The sequence below is a fragment of the Pistacia vera genome, unplaced genomic scaffold, assembly GCF_008641045.1.
Source record: "Pistacia vera cultivar Batoury unplaced genomic scaffold, PisVer_v2 Contig605, whole genome shotgun sequence".
In the NCBI taxonomy this organism is placed as follows: domain Eukaryota; kingdom Viridiplantae; phylum Streptophyta; class Magnoliopsida; order Sapindales; family Anacardiaceae; genus Pistacia; species Pistacia vera.
Genome location: NW_022196452.1, coordinates 192,669 through 212,622, shown reverse-complemented (window position 1 = coordinate 212,622; position 19,954 = coordinate 192,669). Strand labels below are relative to the sequence as shown.

The 19,954-nt window shown below is 35.2% G+C and overlaps 1 protein-coding gene across 1 annotated transcript; it reads right to left on the bottom strand.

Annotated features, from left to right (window-relative positions):
• Window positions 1–7,179: 7,179 nt before the first annotated feature.
• LOC116110517 lies at window positions 7,180–10,718 on the bottom strand. Its single transcript, XM_031396721.1, has 5 exons — window positions 10,095–10,718; window positions 9,710–10,002; window positions 8,929–8,990; window positions 7,539–7,600; window positions 7,180–7,383 (listed from the first exon to the last, which is right to left on the bottom strand). The coding sequence occupies exons 1-5, from the start codon at window positions 10,716–10,718 to the stop codon at window positions 7,180–7,182; spliced, it is 1,245 nt and encodes a 414-aa protein (XP_031252581.1).
• Window positions 10,719–19,954: the final 9,236 nt, after the last annotated feature.

Below are 19,954 nucleotides of genomic sequence, written 5' to 3'. Positions count from 1 at the left end.
AAAACACTGAAGCATGTTCATCTTTGAAGAAATTCCAGGATTCAAATCTTATCTTCAAAGATCTATATAACTTTTTCGTTTCAACTCCGATTTTTGATCCATTTGTTCCTAACCGTCACCAATTCAGGCGCCAACATTATGCTTCATTCGAATATCATTTATGACTTGAAAATGCTCAAAATACACCTATGATCCCATAAAATGTATTTATGAAATAATTAACTCAAATTTCATAATTTAAACTAATTTTCCCACAAATAATCTAAATAAATCACTAACTAAACACATTTTCTAAGCTCTTATCATAGCCCCAACCAGATTCTTGCTAATCCCTAGCCAACTAAGCAATAAAACATGTCTTTTAAGCTTGAAAATAAAACAAATAATTAAAACTTATATCTAAACTACCCTAAATCATTTTCATAGATTGACACGATTGCATTTAGCATATGTAACAAGTCTTTAAACCCCTAGGTGGCCCTAGTTGGATGATCTGTAGTCTCGTGAGGGTTTCCAACAATAATACCCACAAACTTCCCCACTAGACCTATCCTAGACTCCATAAATAAAAACAAAAATTACAAAAAATTCTTGGATCAATTCATAAAGTTGTCTCAAAAATCACATACACACATAACAAAATAGAATAATTAAAAATCCCCTAAACCCACAGAAAATGCAAACATCAATTCCATTTTCACTATCAACCCTAGAACATTCATACAACCTCAAACTATTAGTCTAAAAACCCAGATAATTTTACGCATAACATTCACGGACAAAATTTTGATCTCAGTATTCGGGTTATAACTCAAATATGAATTATAGAATCAAACTACATATGCTCATTTTTCAAATCGTTCTCCACTAATGTAGAAATTCACACTACCTTGAATCAATAGGTCTTTATAAAGGTTGTAATGTTAGGTTTGGGTATGGGTTTATGAAAGAAGGGAAAGGAAAAACAAACAAGAATTAAGAGACTTAAATCCTCCTTCTTTCTTGTCATTCCCACACACATCCTTTTTCTTCACAATTTCACACATTCGCAATGTTTTTCCATGCTTTTTTTTTTTTTTTTTTTTTCAATTACTTGGTGATTTTCTTTATTCAATTTTGTAACAATAATAAGAAAACATATTCAACTCCACCTCATCATTTTAACTCTCCACAACCCCCAACCTATTTCTTTTAATAATTTCAGGTTGTGACAAATTTTCACCACTTCCTACCCTCAATTGTCCACATTTTCTCACCAAACTTGTACTCGAATTAAGTCTTTTAAAATAAATGGATAAGGATGTGTTTCAGGCTCACAATCAAGGTATGTTTAAATAAGTTCAAAGAAAAAAAAACAAGGCTTAAATGTGTTTAAAAAGGCTCAAAGGTTAACTAGTGGTGATTTAATAAATGATTAGCTTGTAAGGCTCAATCGATCCAAAAACAGCCTAAATCATTTCATAAGTAATGTGAATCTTAGGATTTCCCCTCAAGTAGTTATCAAATAAGTTTTAGAGTTTGTTGAGATCGCAAAAATGTCCATGGAAAATTCACACATAATACTTCTCTCAGCATTTAGACTAACCAACTTTCATACCACATACCATTAGGGTCTCAAACTAGATGTAATTAACATTCACAATTATCCATAAATAAAGGAAAAATTTAATGTCCTCTACATGTTATTGCAATTACATTACTATCTTAGACATACAAATTAATCCAAGAACACAACCAAACTAAAAAAAAAAAAAAAAAAAAACTGTTCCCTAAAATCCATATGTCCATAGTTTTCCCAAATTGATGAAAAGGTTAATGCGAATTCCTACCCCCCACCTTAATATCAACATTGTCCTCAATGTTAAGAAAAGGAAAAAGGAAAGAAAATAATACATTACCCCTTTCATAGTGGTGTGAGATTGGTTCACTTGTTTCATGTCCGTGCGCGCCTAATTTGTTCAATCAAAATCACAAAACTAGAAAGACCTTATCGGCCACTATTGTTATATGCAAAGAGAAATAGAGAGTAAAAATAAACCATAAATATGATAAACTAGCACCAATGCAATACAAAGCAGAAAAAAATGTTCAACAAAACACACTCAGAATAGTAAAATAAACCCAATTCAGCAGTAAAATCAAACAATGTAAACAAAATCAACCAAAACAAATCAACGTAACAACTTTATTCTTCCAAAAGTAACACACTCTTTACCCTTCCATGCTATCCTCAGAATCTTCATTAGTAGCTTCAGCATCTTCCTTATTGGCCAAATAAACAAATTCATTCCAATCACACCTAAGCACCTCTATCCCAACATGAGCTAGTTGCAAATGTTGCATTTCATATTACACCTTCATTTGCACAGTCATCCAAGCCTCTTGTCGATCTTGTCTCTTGCTCAAATTTTCCATATCCGTACTCATCTTTGTCAATTGATCCTTCTTGGATGTAAAGGCTTTAGTACTTGATCCTTCCACTTTTCCTCCACTTGTGAGATTTTGCAAAAATTGCATTGTCAAACACTCCAGGTGGGATTAACATCTCCTCAGAATTTAATGGCACCCCAGCTTGCTTACACAATTTGGTTATCAAATGAGGGAAGTAGAAACTTGTTTTTAAACGCTTTGCCGAAATCTGTATCTCAGAAAAGATTATATTTCCCACATTCATCATCATCTTTTTGTGAATAGCAAATATTAAAACGGCTTGAGCTTTACTAACAGTACTCATATGTTTTGTTGGCATCAACCTAGAGCACACAAAGTACTGCTAAATGCGCGCAATTGAATCCAAGTACTTACTTTCAAACCGTATATGCTCTCCAGCAGTAATAAACCATGTTGCATTTGTTATAAACAGTCCATATACGTAGCGGAAAACAAAAATCATAATACAAGGATCGTTCCAAAGAGCCAAGATCAAAGGTATAATTTTATAGTTTATGTTAAAGTAGAAATCTGCAGAAAAATTAATCATGAGTTTAGAAAACATACGCACATTTGGAGGCTTCTCCAAATTTGTCTTTGAACGTTTTTGCTACCGACCCAAGTGTATGATCAAACCGACATAGTCCACACGAAGACAATCACAAAGAACTAAAGAGGGATTTGCTAGATCCTCTTTAGCTTTAAGATCAAAGAAGAAAAATCAAATAGATTGATTTTAGGCAAAAATGAATTATGCCGTGGGAGAGAATTTGGGGCTGCTGTGTTTTTGTTTTCAAAGAGAAAATGAACAGTGAATCAATTAATTTATTTTACAAATAACCTTTTTTCTTTTATATTGAAAACTTAGTTGCCTTATTCCCATATGGAATAGGCTTGAGCTTCAACCCAAACACCCCATGTTACCAAACACTCCCAATTAGATATTTATTTTTATTTCATCATTATCTCAATTAAAATCAATTAATATATATTTAATCTATATATTAACATTTAGCAATAATGATGATTTAATTAAATATATGCAAACACATATTTAAACGTAATTTCACTTATTTAATTTTTCTAATAAATTAAATAAAGGCTACGACCTCAGCAAATTTAATTGCACTGTGAAATTACCAAAATACCCTTTTACCTAAAAAGACGAAAACACCCTTCTTTCTTCTTGAGTCTTAACTTATCTTCTATGTGTGTGACACATAGGCTTCTCATCATACCGGTTATGTATAGTATGGCGATTAATACCAATTAATCGTCTCATTAATACACAGACCAAGATTGGCCCCAAGCAAGGCATCATGGCCACTTGATAGATTCAGATTCAGCAAAGTAGCTACCTGTCAATGATATGGTTACCGTATAATTCGATCCTTTCATCAACTGTTATCTCTACGAGACGAAGGCATAGAAATAGTGTCAACCTTCGGTTACTCTTGATATTGTGTATTTAGTTTCTGGACCAGTGACCTGTATTATAATCCGGATAGAGTAACAACTCAATCCCACTGTGGCCACAGTTTTAGGGTCATTGCCATATACTGAATTGCGCCGTGAAATAACTTCTCCCGTACCCGAGAGTAATGAATCCTCTATCTATCCACCATAGTCTTGATACACTCCTTGATGCAGCCAATCACCACTGTATTGACAGCTCTGAATAGAACTGCGTTAGGCTAGTGTCAAACTACACCAATCGGTGTACAAGGCGCTCCGATGATCTCAAGTCTAAGGATCACATGCACCACCATTTGTTAAAGGATTTGTTCCATAGACACTAGGGTTACCATCTATATGGAATCCTCTGGTGGGTCATTCCAGTGAACTTGTTGCGACATATCCACCTACAACAAGCACCTATGTGTTGCACCAGGTTGTCACCAAACAACCTTGATAAGTGAGATCAGTCACTGCCTTTCGACAAGGTCGTTCAACACTATGATAGCCTTACCTTATTATCTGTGCCCTTACTTCATAATAATATTGGGGCTACGAACGTTTCTAGAATGGCCACCATATGTGCTCATAGGGTTCTCACTATGAAGATTTGAAACACTTGATACCCTCGTCATGGTTTTACCATTCTAAGAACATATATCAATACATATTGCAATAATAATGATTTACGCGATATAGAATAAAATGTTTTTTATTGATTAATGAACATTATTACAAAGAGTCAATTTTACAATAATTGATTGGCTCTAGGGCATCTACTCTAACAGCATTCCCATCAGTCAGGACTTTTATCATTACATCATAATTCACTGCCTACTTGTAAGCCACATACGCATCCTCATTCTCTCCGATATCCGACAGCCCATAAAACTCATTGATAGTGGTTGCATTAAATACAATTTCCTTGCCTCTCACCATTGTTCTTCCATTAACGCTGTCAAATCCTACTATTGAGGGATATGCTTCTAGCATTAGGAGATCACTGGTGCAAGCAAATAATTTTGAAATCAAGCCTGCCATAATTCAGATGATACAACATTTGGTGTAATTTGGAGGATTGTCAAGTGATGACCCAAATTTGCATATTGCAAATTTCCTAGAGCTTTGCAACACTTTCAAGCACAATGGGTATCAGATGACGCTATTAGACTAAAGCTATTTCCCTTTTCTCTTAGGGACAAAGCAAAGGCTTGGTTACTATCACAACCTACTGGGGCTATTACCACTTGGGATGAATTGGTTCAAGCTTTCCTTGCTAAATATTTCCCACCAATTAAGTCTACAAAGATACGAAGTGACATAACTAATTTTGTTGATCTTGTTATGGCAGTGACTCTGAATCTTGTTGGACAAAATTAATTATGTCACTTCGCATCTTTGTAGACTGTATTGGTGAGAAATATTTAGCAAAGAAAGCTTGAACCAATTCATCCCAAGTGGTAATAGCCCCAACAGGTTGTGATAGTAACCAAATCTTTGCTTTGTCCCTAAGAGAAAAGGGAAATAACCTTAGTTTAATAACGCCATCTAATACCCCATTGTGTTTGAAAGTGTCGCAAAGCTCTAGGAAATTTGCAATATGCAAATTTGGGTCATCACTTGACAATCCTCCAAATTGCATCGAATGTTGTATCATCTGAATTATGGCAGGCTTGATTTCAAAATTATTTGCTTGCACCGATGATCTCCTAATGCTAGAAGCATATCCCTCAATAGTAGGATTTGAAAGCGTTGATGGAAGAACAATAGTGAGAGGCAAGGAAGTTGTATTGAATGAAGCCACTATCAACAAGTATTACGGGTTGCCAAATATTGGAGAGAATAAAGATGCGTATGTGGCTTACAAGCAGGCGGTGAATTATGATGCAATGATAAAAGTCCTAACTTATGGGAATGCGAGATGATTTATTGTTGCTGGTGAGCATATACATTATACGGTTTGAAAGTAAGTACTTGGATTCAATTTCACGCATTTGGCAGTACTTTGTGTGCTCCAGGTTGATGCCAACCAAACATATGAGTATTGTTAGTAAAACTCGGGATGTTTTGATGTTTACTATTCACAACAAGATGATGATGAATGTGGGAAATATAATCTTTTACAAGATACAAATTTCAACGAAGCATCTAAAAACAGGTTTCTACTTCCTCATCTGATAACTGCATTGTGTAAGCAAGTTGGGGTGCCATTAAATTATGAGGAGATGTTAATCCCACCTAGAGTGTGTTTGACAATGCAATTTCTGCAACATCTCACAAGTGCGGGAAAAGTGGAAGGATCAAGTACTAAAACCTCTACATCTAAGAAGACGTCCAAGAAAGATCAATTGACAAAGATGAGTGAGGATATGAAAAAACTGAGCAAGAGAGAAGATCAACAAGAGGCTTGGATGACTATGCAAACTCCAAGAATTCTAATCTCCAATGAGTGGCTGATCTTCTCTCTTTCCAGTCCGAAATCTCCAAGAATTCTCACGTTGATCCTAAAACTAAGTAAAGACCTTTATTTATAGTGCCAGGATTTGTGGGTCGAATAGGGAAAAGTCTAATTCAACTAGAATTAGTGAAATTCGGACGAGGCTTTACACAGCCCATACAGGTCCGCTCTCCATCGCTACAACGTTAGAAATGGTCATTGCAATGATCGTTCTTCCCATCCAACAAGTCTGAAATATTCAAAATTTGACAAATTCATCAATGAGAATTGTAAATCTCTGAATAAACTATCCAACACCACAAGAATCATCCAATTCTGAGTTCTAAAGCTCAAGTTATGATCAAAACACTGAAGCATGTCATCCTTAAAGAAATTCCAAGATTCGAATCTCATCTTCAAAAATCCATAACTTTCTCGTTTCAACTTCGATTCTTGATCCGTTTGTTCCTAGCCATCACCATTTCAGTCGTCAACATTATGCTTCATTCGAATATCATTTATGGCTTGAAAATACTCAAAATACACATGTGATCCCATAAAAGGTATTTATGAAATAATTAACTCACATTTCACAATTTAAACTAATTTCCCACAAATAATCTAAAAAAATCACTAACTAAACACGTATTTTCAAGCTTTTATCAACTAGATGCAAGAGGTTTATGTGCCTATGCTAACAGAAGAATGCATAAAAAGAGAAGTTTATGTTAAGCACTTCCAAGCCTTTTAAAAATTTTAGAGAAACTATTTTGTAGATGCAACCTTACTCAGGAATTTTGAACAAGGTCACAGGCAATAAGACCCCAAACTAATACTCAAAGGCAAAAAGATTAAGCTCACCTCATTTTGCGGAGAACATTGGACATCTCCTCTCTCTTCTTCTTCACTCTCTTGTGGGTGCCCAACTTTCTCTTAGCCACCTTAAGTGCACGCTTATCTTTTCCTACCTTCAGAAGCTCAGTGATCCTCTTCTCATAGGGAGCAAAACCCGCAACTTCCCTTATGACATTCCTCGCAAAATGTACCCTCTTGCTTGTTTTCTTCATATAAAAACCAATAATCAAAATTGAAAACCAAATTAGCACCCCAAAAAAACATCAGCCATTACATTTCACTTTCATCAACTAACATTCTGTATTCACATTATTACACTATTCACTTGCTACTAAATCACAAAATGCACTCTCTTGCTCACAAAATTACAATATTCACTTGCCCTTATGACATTCCTCACAAAATGCACCTCTTGCTCGTATTCTTCATATAAAAACAAACAATCAAATTTAATAACCAAATTAGCAACCCAAAAACCATCAGCAACCACATTTCAGGTTCACTAACAACATTAAGTATTCACATTACTACACTACTCACTTGCAACTAAATCATTACACAGCTTAAATATCAAGCTAAGAAATTCAGCAACCTATAACACAAACTTATGGAAAAAATGCTTTTGCATAATAAATTCATTTGGGAATAAATTATTGCACAGATGCTTCGAAGTTCATCCTACCCCTTTACGATGAGAAGGACGAGGAGGCAATTCATGCTTGGTAACATTGTGGACTTTGTTTAATCCAACAAACAGCCCACTTTTGTGTTGCGAAGTTGTTGGATTATTTAGTTTTTGTATATAGTTGTATTGTTACTGCTTCTGTTAAAGTAGTTAAAGTGTAATTAGTTGGTTTGTTAGAGTAGTTAGTTAGTTGACTGAATTAGTTAGTTTGTTAGAGTAATTAGTTAGTTGACTGAACTATAGTTAACTGAATGTAATAAATTGGTGTACAGTACTTGATTTTTTCACTTGAGCTAAATAAGAAACTTTACTCTTCTTCTTTGAAACCTCCTCTCTGATCAAAATAGAACATGGTATCAGAGCAGTTCATCAAGCTACGAAATCACCATCTCTTTTCAAGAATTTACTAATGTTGAAAGCATTGTGTTAAAACCCGGACCCAATGGCAACCCTTTCTGCTGCCCGGGTCACGGTTCAACTGGTCCAATCGATTGGACTGCCAGTTGGACCGATGATGTCAACACATTTAAAAAAACCTTTTTTTTTTTTTTTTTTTTAAGATTTCCATTTTTTAATAAGACAGTAACAACTTAACTACTGTCCAACATGATTCAAAGTTCAAATTTAGTGACAATCCCATCATAATTTAAGTATTTAACAACAATCCAAAGTCCAAAGTCCAAATCCAAACATGATGTTGTATTCATCCATTACATATTAAATGACAAAATACATAATAATTAATAATAAAACATTTGGTGCAAGTGTTTTTTCTTTGATCCGTCTCCATGTTGATTGAGCTTCACACACTAGCATCAAAATTCATCACCATCATCTACGTAAATTTCAGTAAAAAATAGAAATCATAAGTTAAAACTTGTAATTTAATTTAAATAGATACTAAGTTGCTTAAATATTTGAAACCAACCTTCTGAACCATCGGTTTAATCATAAAAAGAAGGGTGATCAGCAACTCCAGCAGGAATAGATCCTTCTCCATATAACATTTGTTCCAACTCCTCATAATTAAGTTCACTGACCTCCTCTTCATCGTCAACTATCTAACCTTCAGTTTTGTTGATACTTTCATAATCAATAGGATCAAAACTTATTCTCTTGTAACACCTCCTAAAATACCATAATGAAATATTAAAAGCATGACAAGTAAAATATCAAGGAAAATAATAGATAATAACAATAAGAGTGATGCATAATTGAGTAATTGACAATGTTTTATACTTGTTTTGCAAACGCAAGTTATAATGAACAAAAACAAGATCATTCAACCTTTGATGCTCCAATCTATTCCTCTTTTTAGTATGTATGCGCTCAAAAACACTCCAATTTCATTCACATGCCGAAAAGCTTGAAGTTTGGCTAAGAATTTTTATTGCAAATTTGGAGTACTATATCCAAATGATCTCCACCATTCATCTAATCGAAAATTAAACATAATAAATAAATTAGACTTAAAAAACAAAAGAACTCATAAATTTTATAACTACTACGTACCAGGACGTGTGGTTTTGGCGGTTTCAAGAGCAAGCCCACGAGAAAAGCTTTCCTCCCAGCTTGAATATTATCTACTCTCTTCCATTAACCTTGTCTTGTTCAAATTGAACACACTTGCTTTACTATCAATAATATCAAGGAAACCACTCATGACTTCTGGCTTGACACAAAATGATGCTTCGTCATATTTAAAGGTAGGATTCAAATAGTAAGCCACATCATGGATATCACGATGCAACATCCTATCTCAGCGTAGCTTAATGATTCATGTATAAGGCTTGTACAATCTCTTTTTATTCTTAAACAACTTCTTAATTGTATTTTTCGTTCTGTACATGCCATCATACACATATCCTATTGTTGGCTTCTCATCTGAGTCAACAATCCGCAACAAGCGCATCAATGGACTCACAACTTTGGATATCTTACCCATATCATCCCCAAAATCGTTATCTAGAATTATGTCAATAACATGTTTGTCTTTATTACTTTTTGCATATCGAGAATCAACAAATGATCTATCTGTCACCATGGCTTGCAAGTCATGTTTGTGCTCATGAAGGCTTCTCATTGTAATGAAAGTTGTAGCAAAACGGGTTGCGTCCGGACGAACAATTTCTTTCCAACCCTGTTCAATTGATAAATAATAGATGTTAGTCAATTATAAAAAATGCATATTATGTTATGACTTGACAAAAACATGAACTAAAGGTATATTACCTGTCTTTTCCTCAACCAAGCTATCAAGAATGTATGATTATATATAAATTTCGTCACCTCAGAAGCATGTCTCGCAAGATAAACTATGTGATCCATCTCAGCTATGTCTTTTAACACCAAATTTATGCTTTGTGCAGCCCAGGGTGACCAAGTAATACTCGGATATTTCTCAGACAACATTCTTCCAACAACTTTATAATTGGATCCATTGTCTGAGACAAAATGGACAATACTATTTGGCCCAATCCATAAATCTACCTCCTCAAACATCTTCAACAATGCCCCAGCATCCTTCACAACATCTGAAGCATCAATTGATTTCACAAAACAAACTCCCTTAGGAAAATACACCATAAAATTGATCGATGACCTATGTGAATTATCAATCCAACCATCAATCATTAAGGTACATCCAACATTTTCCCAAATCTTTCTGTAACTATCAACAAGAAGTTGCACTTCCTTCTTAGCATCTCTTAACAAATTGACACGTAAACCATGATAATTTGGGTGTTTATACTCAGGCCCAATTGCAGATATAGCATCCACCAAAGGTTGAAGATAAATTGAATTTACAGCATTAATTGAGATGCAAGCATCATAAAAGAATCTTGTAAAAGTCATGTCTGCTCTCCACGTCGCATCTTTTCCAGCTAAACAACTCCTAATTGATGGTTGAGATCGACCAATTGTCCTTGAAGCAAAATAGTCACCAACCCCAATAGATTTTTTATCTTTTTGATTTGTCTAGCATTGTACTTTGTTTTTTACTGCCAAACCTGCCTTCATTTATGTGAATTTCTTATGGACGAAACTCTTCACTATCTTCATTTAACATATCTCTCTCAAATCCATGTACGGGAGCACCGTAGGGAGTATTATACTTACTAGAATCAGCCTTCTCTTTATTCTTTATCCCAATGTCTTTTAGTGATTCTCTCATCAAGTATTCAACATCAAAGGAAACTTTTAAACAAGCACCAACATCCCCCTTTATTCCAGCTAGATGTTGTTTCATTCTAAAAATACCTCTTCCTCTAGTTACTTTCCCACAGTGAAGACATTTTAATGTCTTCCTTCCATTTGGATCTACACCCTCAATAACATGTGCCCATGTTATATCAGTCGTACCTCTACTAGATTGTGAAGAAGACCCAGAGCCAGATGTTGTCATTGTCTATTTTTAATCTTTATCTACCTATCACACAAGAAATAACAACAATTATCACTCAACCAATTGCAAGTTCACCGCTGTGTAATCTCAAGATGAATCATTGTTTTGTTTTTTGTTAAATCTTACAGCAACTAAGTGTCTTTTTTGAAGGTTTCGTAACTTATGCCTCCTTTAGTTCATTTATGATAATAGCCCTAACTTCAATTTTTAAATTCCATCAATAATAAGTAAATTGAAACGTAACAGTACACAAACTACCAATTATTTGAGATTGGCTAATGTATGAACTAAACAGGACCGGAAATAAGCCAAAAAATTCTTTCACATGCATAGATACAGAATGGTCCAAATGAAAAAGGGTAAAAGTAAGAAAACTATTATTTTCAGTAATAAAACGGTAGTATTAAGAATAATCATTGGAATATCATAATTCAAAAGGCTAAAGTAAATAAAAATTAAGTAGTCAACAAGTTAACATATGGTTAATATTCAAAAATGATTGGCCTCAATGACTTGGCTAAATTCATATTTATGTATCAAATTAAAGACTAAAATCAAGCTATTAAAAAATTTTGCAGACTCAAATATTTTCTCTTTCACTCACCAAATTGCAGCCATACGCTTACAAATTGCTCCTTTATAAACCATGTCTCTCAAAACTTTGACAAAATATAGAAATATTTTTCTTAGTTTCAAAAATGGTCAAAAACTTCATCAACCTAATAAAGTCTTCGATAATGGGAGTATATCGCTGCAATACGAGTGGAACACACTCTCTTTATCATTAACAGGCTGGATGAATTGCAACATAAATCACAGAAGACTTTTCACTATTAAAATTGTTATATAAGTGTGACATATCAAAGAGTTGGAAATTTCATATTGAGATCAATCATTCATCTGAAAAATGAATACCGAGTCCCCACAACTCAACACTCCACTAACCACCAAAGACCGAAAAGATTCAATGCACAACTGGCACAATAATATATTATGATAAATGCATTAATAAAACAAGTTAAAAAACGAAATGGAGCTGTCGTGAATGGTGTGTTTTTTACCTAGATCGTTGACGAGAGGATGAATGGAGTTGTCGTCATCGTCGTCCAGGAATAGAGCTGTTGTTGTCGTCGTCGATTTCCAGCAAGGAATGGAGTTGTCATTGTTGATTTTCGACGAGGGAGGAAGGCGTCGTTGCGATTTCAGGGACTTGAGTTGTGATTGATTTCAGCAACGAATGGTTGCGATTTCATTGAGATTGAGTTTTGATTTGTGTGGGATTTCAGATTTTCATGATTTCATTAAAAAAATTTCAGAGTATTTTGCGCGTAGAGAAAGGAGAAATTGCGAAATGAGAGAAAGTGAGAAATTAAGGATTTTTTCCCCTTTTCAGCGTTGGACCGGTTTTTCTAATCCGGCAGTTTGCATTGTTCACGCGATCCATTGACGAGTTAAAGCGAGTTATTGCACAATTCCATGTTTTATAGTGACTCGAACTGGACACGTGATCAGTTCCCGGTCCAACCGATTGGACCGGCCGGTCCGATCCAGCTTTTAAAACAATGGTTGAAAGGAGAGATCGTATAGTTGAGGATTTGTTTTTAATTCAACAATTGCTTAAGTTAGGTTAGTCTTCTACAAATCAATCGAAGATTCGACGATTGCTCAATACAAGTAAGTTCTGTTGGACCGGCCGGTCCGATCCAGCTTTTAAAACAATGGTTGAAAGGAGAGATCGTATAGTTGAGGATTTGTTTTTAATTCAACAATTGCTTAAGTTAGGTTAGTCTTCTACAAATCAATCGAAGATTCGACGATTGCTCAATACAAGTAAGTTCTCTATAAATTGTTTAAAGAAGTGATTTAGAGCAAGCGAAATGGCGATAGATTCAAGCTCGCCTCTTTACATCCATCCTTCTAACACTTCTGGTTCAGTTTAGATCTTTGAACAACTCATTAGAATGAGAACTACGGAATATGGACTAGAGCTATGATTGTGTCTTTAAGAGCGAAGAATAAGCTAGGATTTGTGGATGGTTCTTGTGAGAAATCAAGCTTCAATCAATCGTTACATGCACAATGGGAGAGATGTAACTCCTTAGTGTTAGCATGGATTTTTAACACAGTCTCGAAGGTTATATTCAATAGTATCATGTATTCAAGTAGTGCACATCAAGTGTGGCAGGATCTGAAGGAACAGTATAACAAAGTTAATGGTACAAGAGTCTTTGGAATTCACAGAGAAATTATGAATTTGGTGCAAGGAACCAATTCAGTTGCAGTGTATTACAACAAACTCAAAACCTTATGGGATGAATTAAGCTTGTTAGTTAGTCTGTCAGCACTAGACAGTGAATCAGCTAAATCTTATTTAGCACATTTTAATTAGCAGAAGCTACTGCAGTTCTTGATTAGGCTAAATGACTCATACAGTTTAGTAAGAAGTCAAATTTTGTTGATGGCTCCTCTACCCTCGGTGAAACAGGCATACTCAATTGTTAGTCAAGATGAGAGTCAAAAGATCCTCACTGGTTTCAATCATAGCACAGAAGTTACTATTGCATTATACTCGCTAGGAAACTAGAAGAATCAAACTTAGAACACAAAATATAAGGGGGAAAAAACCTTATATTGAGTGTGATTATTGTCATGCTCCAGGACACAAGAAGGAAAATTGCTATAAGCTAAACAGATATCCAGCAGATTTTCAATTCACCAAATGAAAATTGGGGACGAAGGCTAAGGCTAATCAAGCCCAATCTAACTAGGAATCTGTTCCACGGACTCAAACCGTGAATCCAGAATCTGGAGCTAATCTTGGAAATGTGTTGACACTAGAACAATATGCACAATTGTTACAATTGTTGGGCAAAGAGAACATCTTGACACCATCTACAAACTTAGCAGGTAAAACCATCTCTTTATACTCTAGTTTTAATAATGAGGATTGGATATTAGATTCAGGGGCCACAGATCACATGACCCATAATTTTCAAAGTCTTGAATTTACTCTTGCTAGCCAATCACCCATAGTAAACTATGTAGGACATTCTAATGGCACAAAAACCCCCATTAAACATGTTGGTTCAGTGAAATTGCAGGAAAACTTGTGTCTTGATAAAGTTTTGTTCTTACCAAATTTTAAATAAAATCCACTGTCAGTGTCTAAATTGACTTCATCAGGTAGATGTTCTGTTACATTTTATCTTGATTTTTGTGTTATTCAAGATCTGTGGAGTGGCAAACTAAAGGGGATGGGTAAGCAATGCCAAGGGTTATACCATTTTGTTCCTAGTTCACAAATAAAATTGTATAGTTCTGTTTTAGGAATAAAGGAAGTTGCTTGTAAGCAATCTTCTGATTTAGGGCTTGAAACAATTGTTAGTAAACAATCAAATGTACCTATTGCTTCTTTAATAAAGAACCCCTATTTGTCATCAGCTTTATCTACTGTCTTGCATATTAAAGATATTGTCCTTTGGCACAAAAGATTAGGACATGCACCACTTTCAGTTCTCAAAAGGATATATAATACTTTACCTTAACAACATGATTTCCACCGTGATGTTTGCCCCTTAGCTAAACAAACTAGGCTGCCCTTTGCATCAAGTGATACAAGTTCCTTACATGTTTTTCAGTTATTGCATTTAGCCAAACACCTAAATGTATAAGGACTGACAATGGGTTAGAATTCTTTAATCATCAATGTCAAGAGTTGTCGGCTAGTTTAGGAATTATACACCAAAGTACATGCGTATACACTCCACAACATAATGGAGTGGTAGAGATAAAGCATAGACAAATACTAAACATAGCTAGAGCTTTTAAATTTCAGTCTAGTATCCCAAGTTATTTGTGGGGTTATGTTGTCAAGGCTGCCGTGTACATCATTAATAGGTTACCTACAAAAGTCTTAGATGGTTTGTCACCATATGAAAATTTTTATGGAACTGCACCTAAATTGAATCATTTAAGGGTCTTTGGCTGCTTGGCATGTGCTACCAATTTGATTCTTCATGATAAGTTTGCTCCAAGATCCATACCTTGTGTTTTCCTTGGTTATTTTCCCCCAAAAAAAGGCTATATCTTATATGATTTACACACTAAATCCATATGCATTAATAGAGATGTAGTCTTCCATGAGCACATCTTTCCTTTCACTTGGCATCCTTCTAACAAACCTATTTTCTTGGATTCCTTTATGGCACAAGATTTTGATAATTCTCATCCTATTTTAAATACCTATCCTGATAATGCAAGTATCCTGCAAGACACAGAACCAACAAAGTTTTTGTCATCATCCCATCCTGATGTATTACCTTCACATAATGATTCTGTCACTAATTCATCTGCTCGACTTAGAAGATCTAGTAGGACAACTAGACCACCTATTTGAACCACATATTTTGTTTGTCCAACTTTACCTCAATCCAATTTGATAGTTGCCACTCCATATCCTATACTAATGCCTATCTAGTATTTCAGCTCTTACAAAACCTACTTCCTTCACTGAAGCATCCAAATATTCCCAATGGATTGCTGCAATGCAACAGGAAATTCAGGCCTTGGAAAGAAATGGGACTTGGTCCTTAGTTCCCCTGCCTCCTGGAAAAGTACCAATCGGTTGTAAATTGGTATATAAATTGAAGTATAAGGCAGATGACACTCTAGAAAGGTATAAGCCAAGACTAGTTGCCAAGGGCTTTACACAACAAGCTAGGATTGACTATGAGGAGACTTTTTCTCTTGTGGTTAAGATTGTTACTGTTAGGCTTGTGTTGGCTATTGCTTCCATGAAAAATTGGCCACTTTATCACATGGATGTTGACAATGCATTTCTTCAAGGAGATCTACAAGAGGAAATATACATGCACCTACCTCAAGGATTTCCTAAACAACATGATAACTCTTTGGTTTGTAGGCTACACAAGTCTTTGTATGTCTTGAAGCAAGCCTCTACAGCTTGGAATACCAAGCTCACTACTACCTTAATGAAATGAGGATTTCAACAATCACCATCAGATTATTCCTTCTTCTTTAAGAAGGTTACTGGTCATATTGTCATTTTACTCATTTATGTTGATGATTTAGTCCTTACTGGTAGTGATTCTTCACTTATCCAAGCTACTAAAGATCTACTGCATTCCCATTTTAAGTTGAAAGATTTGGGTGCTCTTAGATATTTTTTAGGATTTGAGGTTGCAAGATCTTCCAAGGGGATTAGCTTATGTCAAAGGAAATATGCTTTGGAGTTAATTGCTGAGTCAAGACTGGCTGCTGCCAAACCTTCTTTGGCTCCACTTGATCCAAATCTCAAATTCACTACTGCAACATATGATGAGCAATTTCCTGGTCTACAGGGTTCTGTCTTGCCAAATCCATCAATATACCAAAAGCTCATTGGTAAGTTGCTTTATTTATGTTTGACCAGACTTGGCCTTAGTTTTACAGTGAATCTTCTCAGTTAGTTTATGCATTAGCCTAAGGAGTCTCATCTTTAGGCTGCTCTAAAGGTTGTAAAGTATGTCAAACAGTCTCTTGGTTTGGGCTTATTCTTTCCTGCTTATGGTATACTTCAGTTACAAGCCTTTTGTGATTCGGATTGGGCTTCCTGCCTTATGACTTGTAAATCTATTACTGGATTCTGTATTTTTTTTGGAAGTTCCTCATTGTCATGGAAATCAAAAAGGCAGGCTACTGTTTCTCGGTCCTCTTCTGAAGCAGAATATCGAGCTATGGCCACCGCTGTTTGTGAAATTATTTGGTTGACACAGCTCTTGAATGACCTAGCTCTTCCACTTCAACTACCAATTACACTCTGCTATGATAATAAATCTGCCATTCATATTGCTTCCAATCCGATATTTCATGAGCGTACGAAGCATATTAATATTGACTACCACATTGTGCGTACCAAGATTAAAGAAGGGTTGATTGTTCCTACTCATGTTTCTACTCATGAACAACCTGCGAATATGTTTACTAAGGCTTTTTCTAGCCCTATTGATCGACATTTACTATCCAAGTTAGGAACATTCATCACCCACCAACTTGAGGGGGGTGTTGGATTATTCAGTTTTTGTATATAGTTGTATTGTTACTATTGCTGTTGAAGTAGTTAAAGTGTAATTAGTTAGTTAGTTGACTGAATTAGTTAGTTTGTTAGAGTAATTAGTTAGTTGACTGAACTATAGTTAACCAATTAACTATAGTTAACTGAATGGAATAAATTTTGTATAGTACTCGATTTTTCACTTGAGCTGAATAAGAAACTTTACTCTTCTTCTTTAAAACCTCCTCTCTGATCAAAATAGAACAGAAGGAGCCATCACCTTCGCAGAACATCATATTCTTCACCACACTATTGACATGCAACAATTATTCACTGATCACTATCACTCTCTACTATAGGAACCTTTGCAGAAAAATCATGTTTAGGGGCTAGGAAGCTTTTGAAAGTGAAAAGTAAAGCGGGAAAATTAATGTAAAATTAGATTTGAAAGTACCTTAGGCGTAAATTTCTGCAGCTGACTGAGCGGCCAGCCATCGAGGAATGAAGGGGTAATGTTTCAATGCGTACAAACCCTTGCTTTGCGTTTTTACTTTTTATGAGTGTTTTTTAACATCATCTATAAGTTGAGAGGCAACAAGGCATGAATATTCTAACGAATGGGCCATGATATTATTGGGTCTTTACTCTTTAGAGAAGCCCGATAGACTAGATTATCTAAAGAGTAAAACCACAGGTCATGTTGGGCTTTTTAGTCAGAGAAAATTGAGATTAGACTTAGGGTCCATTTGTTTAATTATTTTTCCCTATCCTATTGATACTATTTCCAAAATACACGTTTGTTTCCCTATTCTGAAAATACTATTATATTTTATTCAACTATTGTAAACCCCCTAAGTTTATTAATTTAACTAAACAGCCTTTGAAAAAAGTTTAGAAATTGACAAAAACACCCCCACCCACCCACATTTGCCAGATTTCGGCCACCACCGTTCAAAGATGGCCGGAATCTGGTATAATGGCGCACTACCGGCTGGATCTGGCCGGTAGTGCGCTGATGTATCATTTACCGACCAGACCCACTGTAGATCTAGCCGGAAAAGGCCAGATGTATGGCCATGGATTGTCAAATCTTTGCCTGTAGCTAGTCTTCAACGACGGCCAAGACATAGTCGTTGTTGACCATCAACGACAGCCATATCTTTGGCCATCGTTGACGACCAAACATGACCAGATCTGACCATAGATCTGGCCTTTTCCAGCTAGATCCACCATGGATCTGGCTGGAAAATGCCATCTCGACACACGACCGGCCAGATCTAGTCGATCATGAGCCGTAATGTCAGATCCTAGTAGTGGTGGCCAGAATCTGGCAACTGTGTGTGGTGGAGGTGTTTTTGTCATTTTACCAAAAAAATTATATATTGGGGTGTTAAGTTAAATTAGCAAACTTATAGGGTTTTTTTGTTAATTTTTAAATTCTACCTCGTAATAATCACCCAACTCTACCTATCAATAATATTTCAAAAATACTACTCAAAATAATAAAACAAATACACCCGGATTTTCACAAGTTTGAAATCAAATTTTGATTCAATATTTCAATTTGATATCGGAATAAACCAAAAAAGTATTTAAATAAAGACAGCATTTTCAAAAAGTTTGCGAACAACGATCTTTAAAGGGCTTGAGTCATATTTTATTTCAAAGAATTACGAGGACCTTCTCAATTATATCAAATTAATTATATTCCAATACCCTCTTTAATTTAGGATGGATTAAATTGAATTTTAAACAACTATCACATAAAATATGTGAAATCTAAGTGAAAGCAAAGAAAGGGTGTGCCATACATTAGCTTTTTACAGTCAATTTATAACCCAAAGCTCATGGTTTTTGTGGATTTTGGAAGAGATGAGATTAAATAGCACTAACCACCACTGAATGGTCTGATGGTAAAAGAGTAAAATGAGGTTATATGAGTTTTTGAGTTTAAGTCTCTCCAAGTATTAATAGGAGTGGTCACTGGGACTTTTACCCGAACGACAATTCCTAGGCTCAAATAATTAGTTGAGGTGCACGCCAACAGTTCTAAGACAAAAAATGATTAGTTGAAATGCGTATAAACTGGTTCAAACACTCTAAAAAAAAAAAAAAAAAAAATCTCAAATTGCGCTCTTGTCAGGTGATCACAACATCATTATTATGTGCTTCACAAGCCTGTGAATTACTGAACTTATACGTTTCTAAAACTCTTGGGATACAGTTATACTCTTATTGGTAGACCCAAAAATTGTTTAATGACATCTACTGCAAATCTTTTTGACAAAAGTGTAAAGCCAACATGAATTGCTAAAATTCATGAAAAAAGAAAAATAAAATTGCTGGGAGCACTAGTAAAACTCCACTTCTGTAAGTCACTACAAAACACAAAGCATGGATTGATTGTGTTGTCTACATGTACTTGAGACAACAGCTCACTATTCAAGATAAGTTCCCAGAATCTCCTGAACAAAAATATCATCAATATTATCTTCAAAAATAAAGAAATTGGGGACGTCAAGCACATTATCTGATGGTGTAAATATTTTCCTACCACAAATATTTATACAAATAATGTCAAACTGTTCCATCGTCCCATGCCTCTTGTCAGGATGAGACCATAACATTCTCTTA

Excerpts from the sequence above, each read along its gene's own strand:
- LOC116110517 (XM_031396721.1), bottom strand. The coding sequence starts at position 10,718 with ATGACTTTTACAAGATTCTTTTATGATGCTTGCATCTCAATTAATGCT. Across the intron at positions 10,003-10,094 it reads CTTGGTTGAGGAAAAGACAG|GGTTGGAAAGAAATTGTTCG; the intron begins GTAATATACCTT and ends TCAATTGAACAG. Across the intron at positions 8,991-9,709 it reads GGATATGTGTATGATGGCAT|GAGGTGTTACAAGAGAATAA; the intron begins GTACAGAACGAA and ends ATGGTATTTTAG.